Source organism: Manacus candei, unplaced genomic scaffold (genome assembly GCF_025592945.1).
Source record: "Manacus candei isolate 608988 ecotype Guabito, Panama unplaced genomic scaffold, ASM2559294v1 h1tg000511l, whole genome shotgun sequence".
Classification (NCBI taxonomy): Eukaryota; Metazoa; Chordata; class Aves; order Passeriformes; family Pipridae; genus Manacus; species Manacus candei.
Window position 1 is genome coordinate 585 of NW_026138559.1, and position 13,132 is coordinate 13,716.

Here is a 13,132-nt window from a genome sequence, read left to right on the forward strand (position 1 = left end):
CTGCAGCGCAGGAAGGGGTGGGACTGGTAGTGGTGCAGGGAGGGGGATGGGGGGGACAGGGGGTGACAGGGGGTGACAGGGGGTGACACAGGTGACACACAGGTGACACAGGTGACACAGGTGACACAGAAGTGACAGGGAGGTGACCCAGGTGACCCCCAGGTGCCCCCCAGGTGTGCCCCACCTCATCCTTGCAGCGCAGGAAGGGGTGGGACTTGTAATGGTGCAGGGAGGGGGATGGGGGTGACAGGGGGTGACACAGGTGACACAGAGGTGACAGGGGGTGACACAGGTGACCCAGGTGACCCCCAGGTGCCCCCCAGGTGCCCCCCAGGTGTGCCCCACCTCGTCCTTGCAGCGCAGGAAGGTGTGGTACTTGTAGTGGTGCAGGGAGTGGTACAGCGTGTACAGGAACGACTTCTCCACCTCCACCTTGAACTCCTGGGGGGGGACACCGAGCTCAGGGACCCCCCCCGGGCACTGGGACCCCCCCTGGGACCCCCTTGGAACTCCCCAGGTCACTGGGACCCCCCTGGGACCCCCCCAGGGCACTGAGACCCCCCCTGGGACCCCCCAGGACCCCCCCCAGGGGACTGGGACAGCTCAGGGACCCCCCCCGGGCACTGGGACCCCCCCTGGAACCCCCCAGGACCCCCCCAGGTCACTGGGACCCCCCTGGGACCCCCCAGGGCACTGGGACCCCCCCCAGGGCCCCCCCCCGGGCACTGGGACCCTCCAGGACCCCCCCCAGGTCACTGGGACCCCCCCCCAGGGCAGTGGGACCCCCCAGGACCCCCCCAGGGCAGTGGGACCCTCCAGGACCCCCCCGGGCACTGGGACCCCCCTGGAACCCCCCAGGGCAGTGGGACCCCCCCCCCCCCAGAGCCCCCCCAGGGCACTGGACCCCCCCCCAGGGCAGTGGGACCCTCCAGGACCCTCCCTGAGCACTGGGGACCCCCGTGGGACCCCCCCCGGGCACTGGGACACCCCTGGAACCCCCCAGGACCCCCCCAGGGCACTAGGACCCCCCTGGGACCCCCCCAGGGCACTGGGACCCTCCAGGACCTCCCCCCCGGGCACTGGGACCCCCCCGAGACCCCCTCAGGGCACTGGGACCCCCCTGGGACCCCCCCCCGGGCACTGGGACCCCCCCTGGACCCCCCCCCAGGGCACTGAGACCCCACAGGATCCCCCCCCGGGGACCCCAAAACCCCCCAGATTTTGGGGTTTGCCCCCACTTTTGTGGGACTTGCTGAAGGTTTTGGGGGAGTGGGGACACACCAGGACCCCCCCAAAACCCCTCTGTGACCCCTCTAGGGACCCTCCAGGACCCTCCTGAGACCCCCCAGGACCCCTCCCACCCCCCCCTGAGCCCCCCCCCGGACCCCCCTACCTGGGGTTTGCCCCACCTCTCTTGACCTTACTGAACGTTTTGTGGTTGTGGGGACCCCCAGGACGACCCCCCCCTGGAACCCCCTGAGCCCCCCAGGACCCCTCCCAACCCCCCTGTGACCCCCCCCTGAGCCCCCCCCAGGACCGCCCTGGACCCCTCCCACCCTGGACCCCTCCCAACCCCCCTGAGCCCCCCCAGGACCCCATATTTGGGGTTTACCCCGTTTCTCTTGACCTTACTGAAGGTTTTGTGGCTTGTGGGGACCCCCAGGACCCCCCAGGAACCCCCCCTGGAACCCCCTGAGCCCCCCAGGACCCCTCCAAACCCCCCTGTGACCCCCCAGAACACCCCAAAACCCCTCTATGACCCCTCTAGGGACCCTCCAGGACCCTCCTGAGACCCCCAGGACCCCCCAAAACCCCTCTGTGACCCCTCTAGGGACCCTCCAGGACCCTCCTGAGACCCCCAGGACCCCTCCCAACCCCCCTGTGACCATTCCAGGGACCCCCAGGACCCCCCAAAACCCCTCTGTGACCCCTCTAGGGACCCTCCAGGACCCTCCTGAGACCCCCAGGACCCCTCCCAACCCCCCTGTGACCATTCCAGGGACCCCAGGACCCCCCAAAACCCCTCTGTGACCCCTCTAGGGACCCTCCAGGACCCCTCTGAGACCCCCAGGACCCCTCCCAACCCCCCAATGACCATTTCAGGACCTCCCAGGACCCCCAGGACCCCTCCAACTCCCCCTGTGACCCCTCTAAGGACCCCCCAGGACCCCTCAAACCCCCCCTGTGACCATTCTAGGGACTCCCAGGACCCCCCGGACCCCTCCCACCCCCCCTGAGCCCCCCCAGGCCCCCCCTACCTGGGGTTTGCCCACGCTCCTCTTGACCTTGCTGAGGGTCTTCCTGTTATAGGGGTCCCCCCCCGGGCGCAGCTTCACAGGGACTCCCCGGGCTCGGCGTGGAGCTGGGGGAAGGTGTGCAGGGCCTCCTGGGGGGGCACAGGGGGGGACACAGGGGGGCACATGTCACCCTGGGGGGCACCTGGGGGTCACCTGGTGCAGGGGGGCACTGGGGGGGACTCGTTGGTACCCAGGGATGGGGGGACAGGGGGGGGGACCCCAACCCCTGGGGTGGGGGAAGGTGTGCAGGGCCTCCTGGGGGGGCATTTGGGGGGGACACGTCACCCTGGGGGGCACCTGGGGCAGGGGGGCACTGGGGACACCCCAATAGCTGGGTCTGGGGGCACCGGGGGGGTCTCAGGGACACCCCAACCCCTGGGGTGGGTGGGGGGCACAGGGGAAGGTGTGCAGGGACTGCTGGGGGGCACAGGGGGGGACACGTCACCCTGGGGGGCACCTGGGGCTCACCTGGGGCAGGGGGGCACTGGGGACACCCCAATAGCCGGGTCTGGGGGCACTGGGGGGGCCTCAGGGACACCCCAACCCCTGGGGTGGGTGGGGGGCACAGGAGCTGCTGGGGGGGCATTTGGGGGGGCACAGGGGGGGACACATCACCCTGGGGGTCACCTGGGGGTCACAGGGACAGGGGGGCACTGGGGACACCCCAATATCCCAGTCTGGGGGCACTGGGGGGGGTCTCAGGGACACCCCAAGCCCTGGGGTGGGTGGGGGGCACAGGGGCTGCTGGGGGGTATTTGGGGGGGCACAGGGGGGGACACGTCATCCTGGGGGGCACCTGGGGGTCACTGGGACAGGGGGGCACTGGGGGGGACTCGTTGGTACCCAGGGATGGGGGGACAGGGGAGACCCCAACCCCTGGGTGGGTGGGGGGCACAGGAGCTGCTGGGGGGGCATTTGGGGGGCTTGGAGGGGTCCATGGGGGGGGACACATCACCCTGGGGGTCACCCTGGGGGTCACCTGGGGGTCACAGGGTCAGGGGGGGGCCGGGGGGCGGGGGGGGGGGTTCTCAGGGACACCCCAACCCCTGGGGTGGGTGGGGGGCACAGGGGTCACTTGGGGGGGACACTGGTGACGTGGGGGGGGACACACCCCCCCAAATCACCCCGGGTGACCCCCAGCCCCCCCCGGCGCCCCCCCCGGTGGCCAATCACCTGCAGGCTGGGGTGCAGCGTCACCCTCTTGAGCACCTTCTTCTTGTGGTCGTTGAGGATCCCGTCGATCTTGCGCATGGGGGGCAGGTACAGCTCGTCTGGGGGGGCACGGGGGGCGTTAGGGGGGGTCCCTGGGGGGTCCCCGGGGTTGGGGGGGGGGGTCCCCTGCTCACCGTTGGTGTCCTCCAGGGCCTGGATCATGTCGGGGTCGAGGGCGGTGCTGACGAGCATCTCCACGTAGCTGCGGTACATCTCCTTCATGGCCCGCGTGCTCAGGCCCCGCCCCGCCGGCGCCCGCTCTGTGCCACACACCCACACGGGCCCTTTAAGGGAGGCCACGCCCTCCCCGGGAGGCCACGCCCCTCGCCGGAAGCGCAGGTGACCCCCCCACCCCCGCCGGTGGGGACCACCCCCCGTTGTTGTATCGCCCCTTTAAATTGGAGCCCCGCCCACCGTGTAAGCCACGCCCCTTTAGCACACAGCCCCACCCCTACTTAGGAGTGTTGCACCTTTAAATTGGAGCCACGCCCACAACGTAAACCACGCCCCTTTAGGCAACAGCTCCACCCACAGGTGGGACCCAACCCCCCAATTATCAAGGATGTAGCCCCTTTAAATTGGAGCCCCACCCACCACATAAGCCACGCCCCTTTAGCCAACAGCCCCACCCCCAATTATCAAGGATGTAGCCCCTTTAAATTGGAGCCCCGCCCACCACGTAAGCCCCACCCCTTCAGCCAGAAGCCCCACCCACAGGTGGGACCCAGCCCCCCCCCCCCCCCCCCCCCAATTATCAAGAATTAACCACAGAAAACCCTTCAGGAGGGGCGTGGGCCCCTTTAAGTGGGAGCCACGCCCACCAAAAATGCCCCTCCCACTGCATGAACAGCAGCTAAGCCACGCCCCCTTGGGTGGGACCCACCTCCCCCTCATCGACCAATGGCCATAGGGGGCTGCGCAGGACTGACCCTCCTCGCTCTGGGACCCCCCAAACCCCCCAAATTGGGGTCCCCCCCACTGACCCTCCTCGCTCTGGGGGTCCCCGCTGGGCTCCGACTCCGACACCACCCAGATCCCCCCAGAACCCCCCAAATCTCCCCAATTTCCACCCCAGGGACCCCCCTCGCTCGGGGGGTCCTGACTCGACTCTGACACCCCCCAAACCCCCCCAGTTTTGGGGTCCCCCCCCACTGCCCCTCCTTGCTCGGGGGGTCCTGACTGGACTCCGCCACCACCCAAACTCCCCCAAACCCCCCCAAATCTCCCCAATTTCCACCCCAGGGACCCCCCAAACCCCCCCCAAATTTTGGGGTCCCCCCCACTGACCCTCCTCGCTGGGGGGGTCCTGACTGGACTCCGACACCACCCAAATCCCTCTCAAACCCCCCCAAAATCCCCCAAATCCCCCCCAACCCCCCCCAAATCCCCCCCAAATCTCCCCAATTTCCACCCCAGGGACTCCCCAAACCCCCCCAGTTTTGGGGTCCCCCCCAGACTGACCCTCCTCGCTGGGGGGTCCTGGCTGGACTCCGACACCCCCAAACCCCCCAAATTTTGGGGTCCCCCCCACTGACCCTCCTCGCTGGGGGGGTCCTGGCTCGACTCCGACACCCCCCAAACCCCCCCAAATCCGCCAAATTCCCCCTCAACCCCCCCCAAATCTCCCCAATTTCCACCCCAGGGACCCCCAAACCCCCCCCAAATTTTGGGGTCCCCCCCACTGACCCTCCTCGCTGGGGGGGTCCTGACTGGACTCCGACACCACCCAAATCCCTCTCAAACCCCCCCAAAATCCCCCAAATCCCCCCAACCCCCCCCAAATCCCCCCCAAATCTCCCCAATTTCCACCCCAGGGACCCCCCAAACCCCCCCAGTTTTGGGGTCCCCCCCAGACTGACCCTCCTCGCTCGGGGGGTCCTGGCTGGACTCCGACACCCCCCAAACCCCCCCAATTTTGGGGTCCTCCCACTGACCCTCCTCACTCTGGGGGTCCTGACTGGGCTCTGACACCACCCAAACCCCCCCAAACCCCCCAAATTGGGGTCCCCCCCACTGACCCTCCTCGCTCTGGGGGTCCGCGCTGGGCTCCGACTCCGACACCACCCAGATCCCCCCAAAACTCCCAAATCTCCCAATTTCCACCCCAGGGACCCCCCAAACCCTCCCAAATCCCCCCAACCCCCTCAAATTGGGGTCCCCCCCCACTGACCCTCCTCGCTCTGGGGGTCCCCGCTGGACTCTGACTCTGACACCACCCAGATTCCCCCCAAAACTCCCAAATCCCCTCAAACCCCCCAATTTACACCCCAGGGACCCCCCCAAACCCCCCCAAATTTTGGGGTCCCCCCACTGACCCTCCTCGCTCTGGGGGTCCCCGCTGGACTCTGACTCTGACACCACCCAGATCCCCCCAAACCCCCCCAAACCCCCCCCAAATTCCTCCTCAAACCCCCCAAATCTCCCCAATTTCCACCCCAGGGACCCCCCACCCCCCCCAAATTTTGGGGTCCCCCCCCGACTGACCCTCCTCGCTGGGGGGGTCCTGACTGGACTCCGACACCACCCAAACCCCCCCAAACCGCCCCAAAATCCCCCAAAATCCCCCTCAACCCCCCCAACACCCCCCCCAATTTTGGGGTCCCCCCCCAGACTGACCCTCCTCGCTGGGGGGTCCTGGCTGACTCCGACACCCCCAAACCCCCCAAACCCCCCCAAATCCCTCCCAAAACTCCCCAAATCCCCCCCAAACCCCCCCAAAATCCCCCTCAACCCCCCCAACCCCCCCCCAATTTTGGGTCCCCCCCCCCGACTGACCCTCCTCGCTGGGGGGGTCCTGGCTGGACTCCGACACCCCCCAAATCCCCCCAAACCCCCCCAAATCCCCCTCAAACCCCCCAATTTCCACCCCAGGGACCCCCAACCCCCCCCCCAATTTTGGGGTCCCCCCCCCCCACTGACCCTCCTCGCTGGGGGGGTCCTGACTGGACTCCGACACCCCCCAAATCCCCCCAAACCCCCCCAAATCCCCCTCAAACCCCCCAATTTCCACCCCAGGGACCCCCAAACCCCCCCAAACCCCCCAAATTTCCTCTCCACCCCCCCCCCAAATTTTGGGTCCCCCCCCCAGACTGACCCTCCTCGCTGGGGGGGTCCTGGCTGGACTCCGACACCCCCAAACCCCCCAAACCCCCCCAAAACCCCCCAAATCCCTCCCAAAACTCCCCAAATCCCCTCCAAACCCCCCCAAAATCCCCTCAACCCCCCCCAACCACCCCCACATTTTGGGGTCCCCCCCCCACTGACCCTCCTCGCTGGGGGGGTCCTGACTCGACTCCGACTCCGACGTCGTCGCCACCTCCTTGAGCCACTTTTTCCTCTTTTTGGGGGGGGGGCTCTGCCTTCACCTTGGGGGGCTTGGCCTTGGCCTTGGGGGGGCCGGGGGGGGCCCGGGGGGGCCCCGCGGCCGGCGCGGGGGGGGGCGGGGGGGGGGTCGCTGCGGGGGGAGGGTCTCTCGGCCCGGGGGGGTTTCTCGGCCCGGGGGGGTCTCTCGGTTTTGGGGGGTCTCTCGGTTTTGGGGGGGGTCTCTCGGCGGGGGGGGCAGGGGGGGCTCGGCTTTGGGGGGGGGGTGGGGGGGTTTGGGGGCGCTGGGTTTGGGCTGCGTTTGCCTCCTGGGGGGGGGGGGGAGAAAAAAAAAAGGGGGGGGTCAAGGGGGGGACCCCAAAATCCCCCTCGGGGTTATGGGGGGACCCCAAAAAAACCCCCAACCCACCCCCAGGACCCCCCAAAAACACCTCGGGGGGTGGGGGGGTAACAGGGACCCCCCCCGAGGTCGTGGGGACATTGGGGACCCTCCCCAAATGTCGGGGACCCCCCCAAATGTTGGGGACATTGGGGACCCCCCCAAATGTCAGGGAACCCCCCCAAAATGTTGGGGACCCCCCCCAAGGTCGTGGGGGACATTGGGGACCCCCCCCAAATGCTGAGGATGTTTATGGACCCCTCCCAAAATTTTGGGGAACCCCCCCAAATGCTGGGGATGTTGGGGACCCCTCCCCAAATGTTGAGGACCCCTCCCAAATGTCGGGGACCCCCCCCAAATGTTGGGGACCCCCCCAAATGTCGGGGACCCCCCCCAAATGTCGGGGACCCCCCCAAATATCGGGGGACCCGCCCCAAATGTTGAGGATGTTCAGGGACCCCCCCCCCAAATTTTGGGGAACCCCCCCAAATGCTGGGGACCCCCCCCAATGTTGAGGATGTTGGGGACCCCCCCGAGGTCGAGGGGGACATTGGGGACCCCCCCTCAAATGTCGGGGACCCCCCAAAGTGTTGAGGACATTGGGGACCCCCCCCAAAATGTTGGGGACCCCCCGCAAATGCTGAGGACCCTCCCTCAAATGTGCCCCCAGGTGTGTCCAGGTGTGTCCCCAATGCCCCCAGGTGTGTCCCCAATGCCCCCAGGTGTCCCCAGGTGTGTCCCCAGGTGTGCCCCAGGTGCCCCCAGGTGTGCCCAGGTGTCCCCAGGTGCCCCCAGGTGTGTCCCCAATGCCCCAGGTGTGTCCCCAATGCCCCCAGGTGCCCCCAGGTGCCCCCCAGGTGTCTCACCTGAGCGCCAGGGGTCGGTGCCAGGGTTTCCTGGAGCAGACCCTCACATACCCCAGGGTGTCCCCAATGCCCCCAGGTGTGCCCAGGTGTGTCCCCAATGTCCCCAGGGTGTGTCCCCAATGCCCCCAGGTGTGCCCAGGTGTGTCCCCAATGTCCCCAGATGTGTCCCCAATGTCCCCAGTGTGTCCCCAATGCCCCCAGGTGCCCCAGGTGTGCCCAGGTGTGTCCCCAAATGCCCCAGGTGTGCCCAGGTGTGTCCCAATGCCCCCAGGTGTGTCCCCAATGCCCCCAGGTGCCCCCAGGTGTGCCCAGGTGTGTCCCCAATGCCCCCAGGTGTGTCCCCAATGCCCCCAGGTGCCCCCAGGTGTGCCCAGGTGTGTCCCCAATGCCCCCAGGTGTGCCCAGGTGTGTCCCCAATGCCCCCAGGTGTGTCCCCAATGCCCCCAGGTGCCCCCAGGTGTGTCCAGGTGTGTCCCCAATGCCCCCAGGTATGCCAGGTGTGCCCCCAATGCCCCCCAGGTGTGTCCCCAATGCCCCCAGGTGTGTCCCCAATGCCCCCAGGTGTGCCCAGGTGTTCCCAGGTGTGTCCCCAAGCCCCCAGGTGCCCCCAGGTGCCCCCAGGTGTCTCACCTGAGCGCCAGGGGCCGGTGCCAGGGTTCTGTTCCTGGAGCAGACCCTCACATACCCCTGGGTGTCCCCAATGCCCCCAGGTGTGCCCAGGTGCCCCCAGGTGTCCCCAGGTGTGTCCAGGGTGTCCCCAATGCCCCAGGTGTGTCCCCAATGCCCCCAGGTGCCCCCAGGTGTGTCCCCAATGCCCCCAGGTGTGCCCAGGTGTGCCCCCAATGCCCCCAGGTGTGTCCCCAATGCCCCCAGGTGCCCCCAGGTGTGTCCCCAATGCCCCCAGGTGTGCCCAGGTGTGCCCCCAATGCCCCCAGGTGCCCCCAGGTGTGTCCCCAATGCCCCCAGGTGTGCCCAGGTGCCCCCAGGTGTCCCCAGGTGCCCCCAGGTGTGTCCCAATGCCCCCAGGTGTGTCCCCAATGCCCCCAGGTGTGTGTCCCCAATGCCCCCAGGTGCCCCCAGGTGTGCCCAGGTGTGTCCCCAATGCCCCAGGTGTGCCCAGGTGTGCCCAGGTGTGTCCCCAATGCCCCCAGGTGTGTCCCCCAATGCCCCCAGGTGTGTCCCCAATGCCCCCAGGTGTGCCCAGGTGTGCCCAGGTGTGTCCCCAATGCCCCCAGGTGTGTCCCCAATGCCCCCAGGTGTGTCCCCAATGCCCCCAGGTGTGCCCAGGTGTGCCCAGGTGTGTCCCCAATGCCCCCAGGTGCCCCCAGGTGTGCCCAGGTGCCCCCAGGTGTCTCACCTGAGCGCCAGGGGCCGGTGCCAGGGTTTCCTGGAGCAGACCCTCACACCCCCCAGGGTGTCCCTGTGCCCCCAGGGTGTCCCCAATGCCCCCAGGGTGTCCCCCAATGCCCCAGGTGTGCCCAGGTGTGTCCCCAATGCCCCCAGGTGTGCCCAGGTGCCCCCAGGTGTGCCCAGGTGCCTCACCTGAGCGCCAGGGGCCGGTGCCAGGTTTCCTGGAGCAGACCCTCACGTAATCCTTCTTGTTGACGTTCTCCAGGAACTTCACGTAGAGCCGCTGGTACCTGTGCTTGGCGTCCCCAAATAGCCCAGGTACTGTGGGGGGGGGGAAAGGGGGGTGAGGGGGGACCCCAAAACCCCCCATGCCCCAAAAATACCCCCTGAGGACCCAAAATCACCCCCAAAACTGCCCCAGGTAACCACAGGTACCCCCAGGTAACCCCCAGGTACCTGTGCTTGGCATCCCCCAAAATAGCCCAGGTACTGCAGGGGGGGGAAAGGGGGGTCAGGGGGGACCCCAAAACCCCCCATGCCCCAAAAACACCACCTGGGACCCAAAAACCATCTCAGGGACCCCAAAATCACCTCTGGGACCCCCAGGTACCTGTGCTTGGCGTCCCCAAAATAGCCCAGGTACTGCAGGGGGGGGGGAAAGGGGGGTCAGGGGGGACCCCAAAACCCCCCCATGCCCCAAAAATACCCCCTGAGACCCAAAATCACCCCCAAAACTGCCCCAGGTAACCACAGGTATCCCCCAGGTAACCCCCAGGTGCCTGTGCTTGGTGTCCCCAAAATAGCCCAGGTACTGCAGGGGGGGCAAAGGGGGGTCAGGGGGGGACCCCAAAACCTCCACACCCAAAACCACCTCCCAAAACTGCCCCAGGGACTCACAGGTACCCCCAGGTAACCCCCAGGTACCTGTGCTTGGCGCCCCCATACCAATAGCCCAGGTACTGTGGGGGGGGGGGAAGGGGGGGGTCAGGGGGGACCCCCAAAACCCCCCACACCCCAAAAATATCCCTGGGACCCCAAAAATCATCTCTGGGACCCCAAATCACGTCTGGGACTCCCCAAAATCACCCCCAAAAACTGTCCCAGGGACCCTCAGGTAACCCCCAGGTGCCTGTGCTTGGCGTCCCCAAAATAGCCCAGGTACTGTGGGGGGGGGGAAGGGGGGTCAGGGGGGACCCCAAAACCCCCCATTGCCCCAAAAATACCCCTGAGACCCCAAAAATCACCCCCAAAACTGCCCAGGGACTCACAAGTAACCCCCAGGTAACCCCCAGGTACCTGTGCTTGGCATCCCCAAAATAGCCCAGGTACTACGGGGGGGGGAAAGGGGGGTCAGGGGGGACCCCCAAAACCCCCCATGCCCCAAAATAATCTCCTGGGACCCCCAAAAATCATCTCAGGGACCCCAAAATCACCTCAGGGATCCCAAAATGACCTCAAGGACCCCCAAATTCACCCCCAAAAACCATCTCAGGGACCCCAAAATCACCTCTGGGATCCCAAAAATCACCCCAAAAACCATCTCAGGGACCCCAAAATCATCTCAGGGACCCCAAAATCACCTCAGGGACCCCAAAATCACCCCCAAAAACCATCTCAGGGACCCCAAAATCGCCTCTGGGACCCCAAAATCACCCCCTGGGACCCCCAAAAACCATCTCAGGGACCCCAAAATCACCTCAGGGACCCCAAAATCACCTCAAGGACCCCAAAATCCCCCCAAAAACCATCTCAGGGACCCCAAAATCACCTCAAGGACCCCAAAATGACCCCCAAAATCATCTCAGGGACCCCAAAATTCACCTCGGGGACCCCAAAATCACCTCAAGACCCCAAAATCACCTCAGGGACCCCAAAATTCACCTCAGGGACCCCAAAATCACCTCAAGGACCCCAAAACCACCCCAGCCCCCCCCCAGTCCCCTGTTCTGGAGGAGCATTCGGTGTTTTGGGGGGAGATTTGTGATTTTGGGGGGGTCTCAGGTTTTGGGGGGGCTCCTGACAGCTCTGGGAGGGTCCCCCCAAATTTGGGGCCCCCCAAAATTTGGGGGGATGTCTCAGGTTTTTGGGGCATTTCCAGCGGGGTTTTTGGGGAGGGTGCCCCGGGGTTTTTGGGGGTGCCCCGGATTTTGGGGGGGGTCCCGGGTTTTGGGGGGGTCTCTAAGCGCTGAGGGGGGTCTCCCCAGGTTTGGGAGGGTTTCCCCTGGTTTGGGGACCCCAAAATTTGGGGGATGCCTCAGGTTTTTGGTGGATTTCCAGTGGGGATTTCAGGTTTCCGGGGGGGGGTACCCCGGGGTTTTTGGGGGTGCCCCGGATTTTGGGGGGGGGTCCCGTGTTTTGGGGGGGTCTCTAACAGGTCAGGGGGGACCCCCAGGTTCATGGGGGCGTCCTTTGGGGTTTTGGAAACCCCAAAATTTGGGGGGATGTCTCAGGTTTTTGGGGCATTTCCAGCGGGGATTTCAGGTTTCCGGGGAGGGTGCCCCAGGGTTTTTTGGGGGTGCCCCGGGTTTTGGGGGGGGTCTCGGGTTTTGGGGGGGTCTCTAAGCGCTGAGGGGGGTCTCCCCAGATTTGGGAGGGTTTCCCCTGGTGTGGGGACCCCAAAATTTGGGGGGATGTCTCAGGTTTTTGGTGGATTTCCAGCGGGGATTTCAGGTTTTCGGAGGGGGTGCCCCGGGGTTTTTGGGGGTGCCCCAGATTTTGGGGGGGTCCCGGGTTTTGGGGGGCCTCCAGCAGGTCGGGGGGGACCCCCAGGTTCATGGGGGGGTCCTCTGGGTTTGGGGGGATGTCTCAGGTTTTTGGGGCATTTCCAGCACGGATTTCGGGTTTTTTGGGGAGGGTGCCCCGGGGTTTTTGGGGGTGCCCCGGATTTTGGGGGGGGGTCCCGTGTTTTGGAGGGCCTCCAACAGGTCAGGGGGGACCCCCAGGTTCGTGGGGGGGTCCTCTGGGTTTTGGAAACCCCAAAATTTGGGGGGATGTCTCAGGTTTTTGGTGGATTTCCAGCGGGGATTTCAGGTTTCTGGTGAGGGTACCCCGGGGTTTTTGGGGGTGCCCCGGATTTTGGGGGGGGTCCCGTGTTTTGGGGGGGTCCCTGAGGGCTCCGGGGGGTCCCCCCGTGCCCGGGGGGTGCCCACTCACGTTGCTGGTGGCGCAGAACTGGCGCTGCCCGTCCTTGATCTCGGGGGTGAATTTCTGCAGCAGCGCCTTCTGCACCCGCCAGATCGGGGGGGGCTCCCGGCCCGTCTGCAGAGCCAGCTGGGGGCAAAACGGGGGGTCAGCACCCCCAAAACACACCCCCAGACCCCCCCGGATCCATCCTGAACCCCCCAGACCTCAAAGGAAGCCCCCAGACCCAAAAGGAACCCCCCAAACCCAAAGGGAATCCCCCAAAGCCCCCCAGCCCGGGGGGGTTCCCGGTCCGTCTGCAGCCCCAGTTGGGGGTAAAACGGGGGGTCAGCACCCCCAAAATCCACCCCCAGACCCCCCCGGATCCATCCTGAACCCCCAGACCCAAAGGGAACCCCCCACACTCAAAGGGAACCCCCCCAAACCCAAAGGGAATCCCCCAAACCCCCCAGCCCGGGGGGGGCTCCCGGCCCGTCTGCAGAGCCAGCTGGGGGCAAAACGGGGGGTCAGCACCCCCAAAACACACCCCCGGACCCCCCCGGATCCATCCTGAACCCCCAGACCCA

At 66.5% G+C, this 13,132-nt stretch overlaps 1 protein-coding gene across 1 annotated transcript in view; it reads right to left on the reverse strand.

Annotated features, from left to right (window-relative positions):
• Positions 1–284: 284 nt before the first annotated feature.
• The window catches only part of LOC127465856 (proline-rich protein 12-like), a gene marked incomplete at its 3' end in the record, with an annotated part of 35,772 nt that continues 22,924 nt past the window's right edge, over positions 285–13,132 (reverse strand). The window contains 11 exon segments of the mRNA XM_051776385.1: positions 285–441; positions 2,259–2,341; positions 2,344–2,386; positions 3,471–3,568; positions 3,644–3,769; positions 6,774–6,953; positions 6,956–7,138; positions 9,433–9,474; positions 9,618–9,715; positions 10,722–10,753; positions 12,579–12,695. Coding sequence (XP_051632345.1) covers positions 285–441; positions 2,259–2,341; positions 2,344–2,386; positions 3,471–3,568; positions 3,644–3,769; positions 6,774–6,953; positions 6,956–7,138; positions 9,433–9,474; positions 9,618–9,715; positions 10,722–10,753; positions 12,579–12,695 — 1,159 coding nt within the window.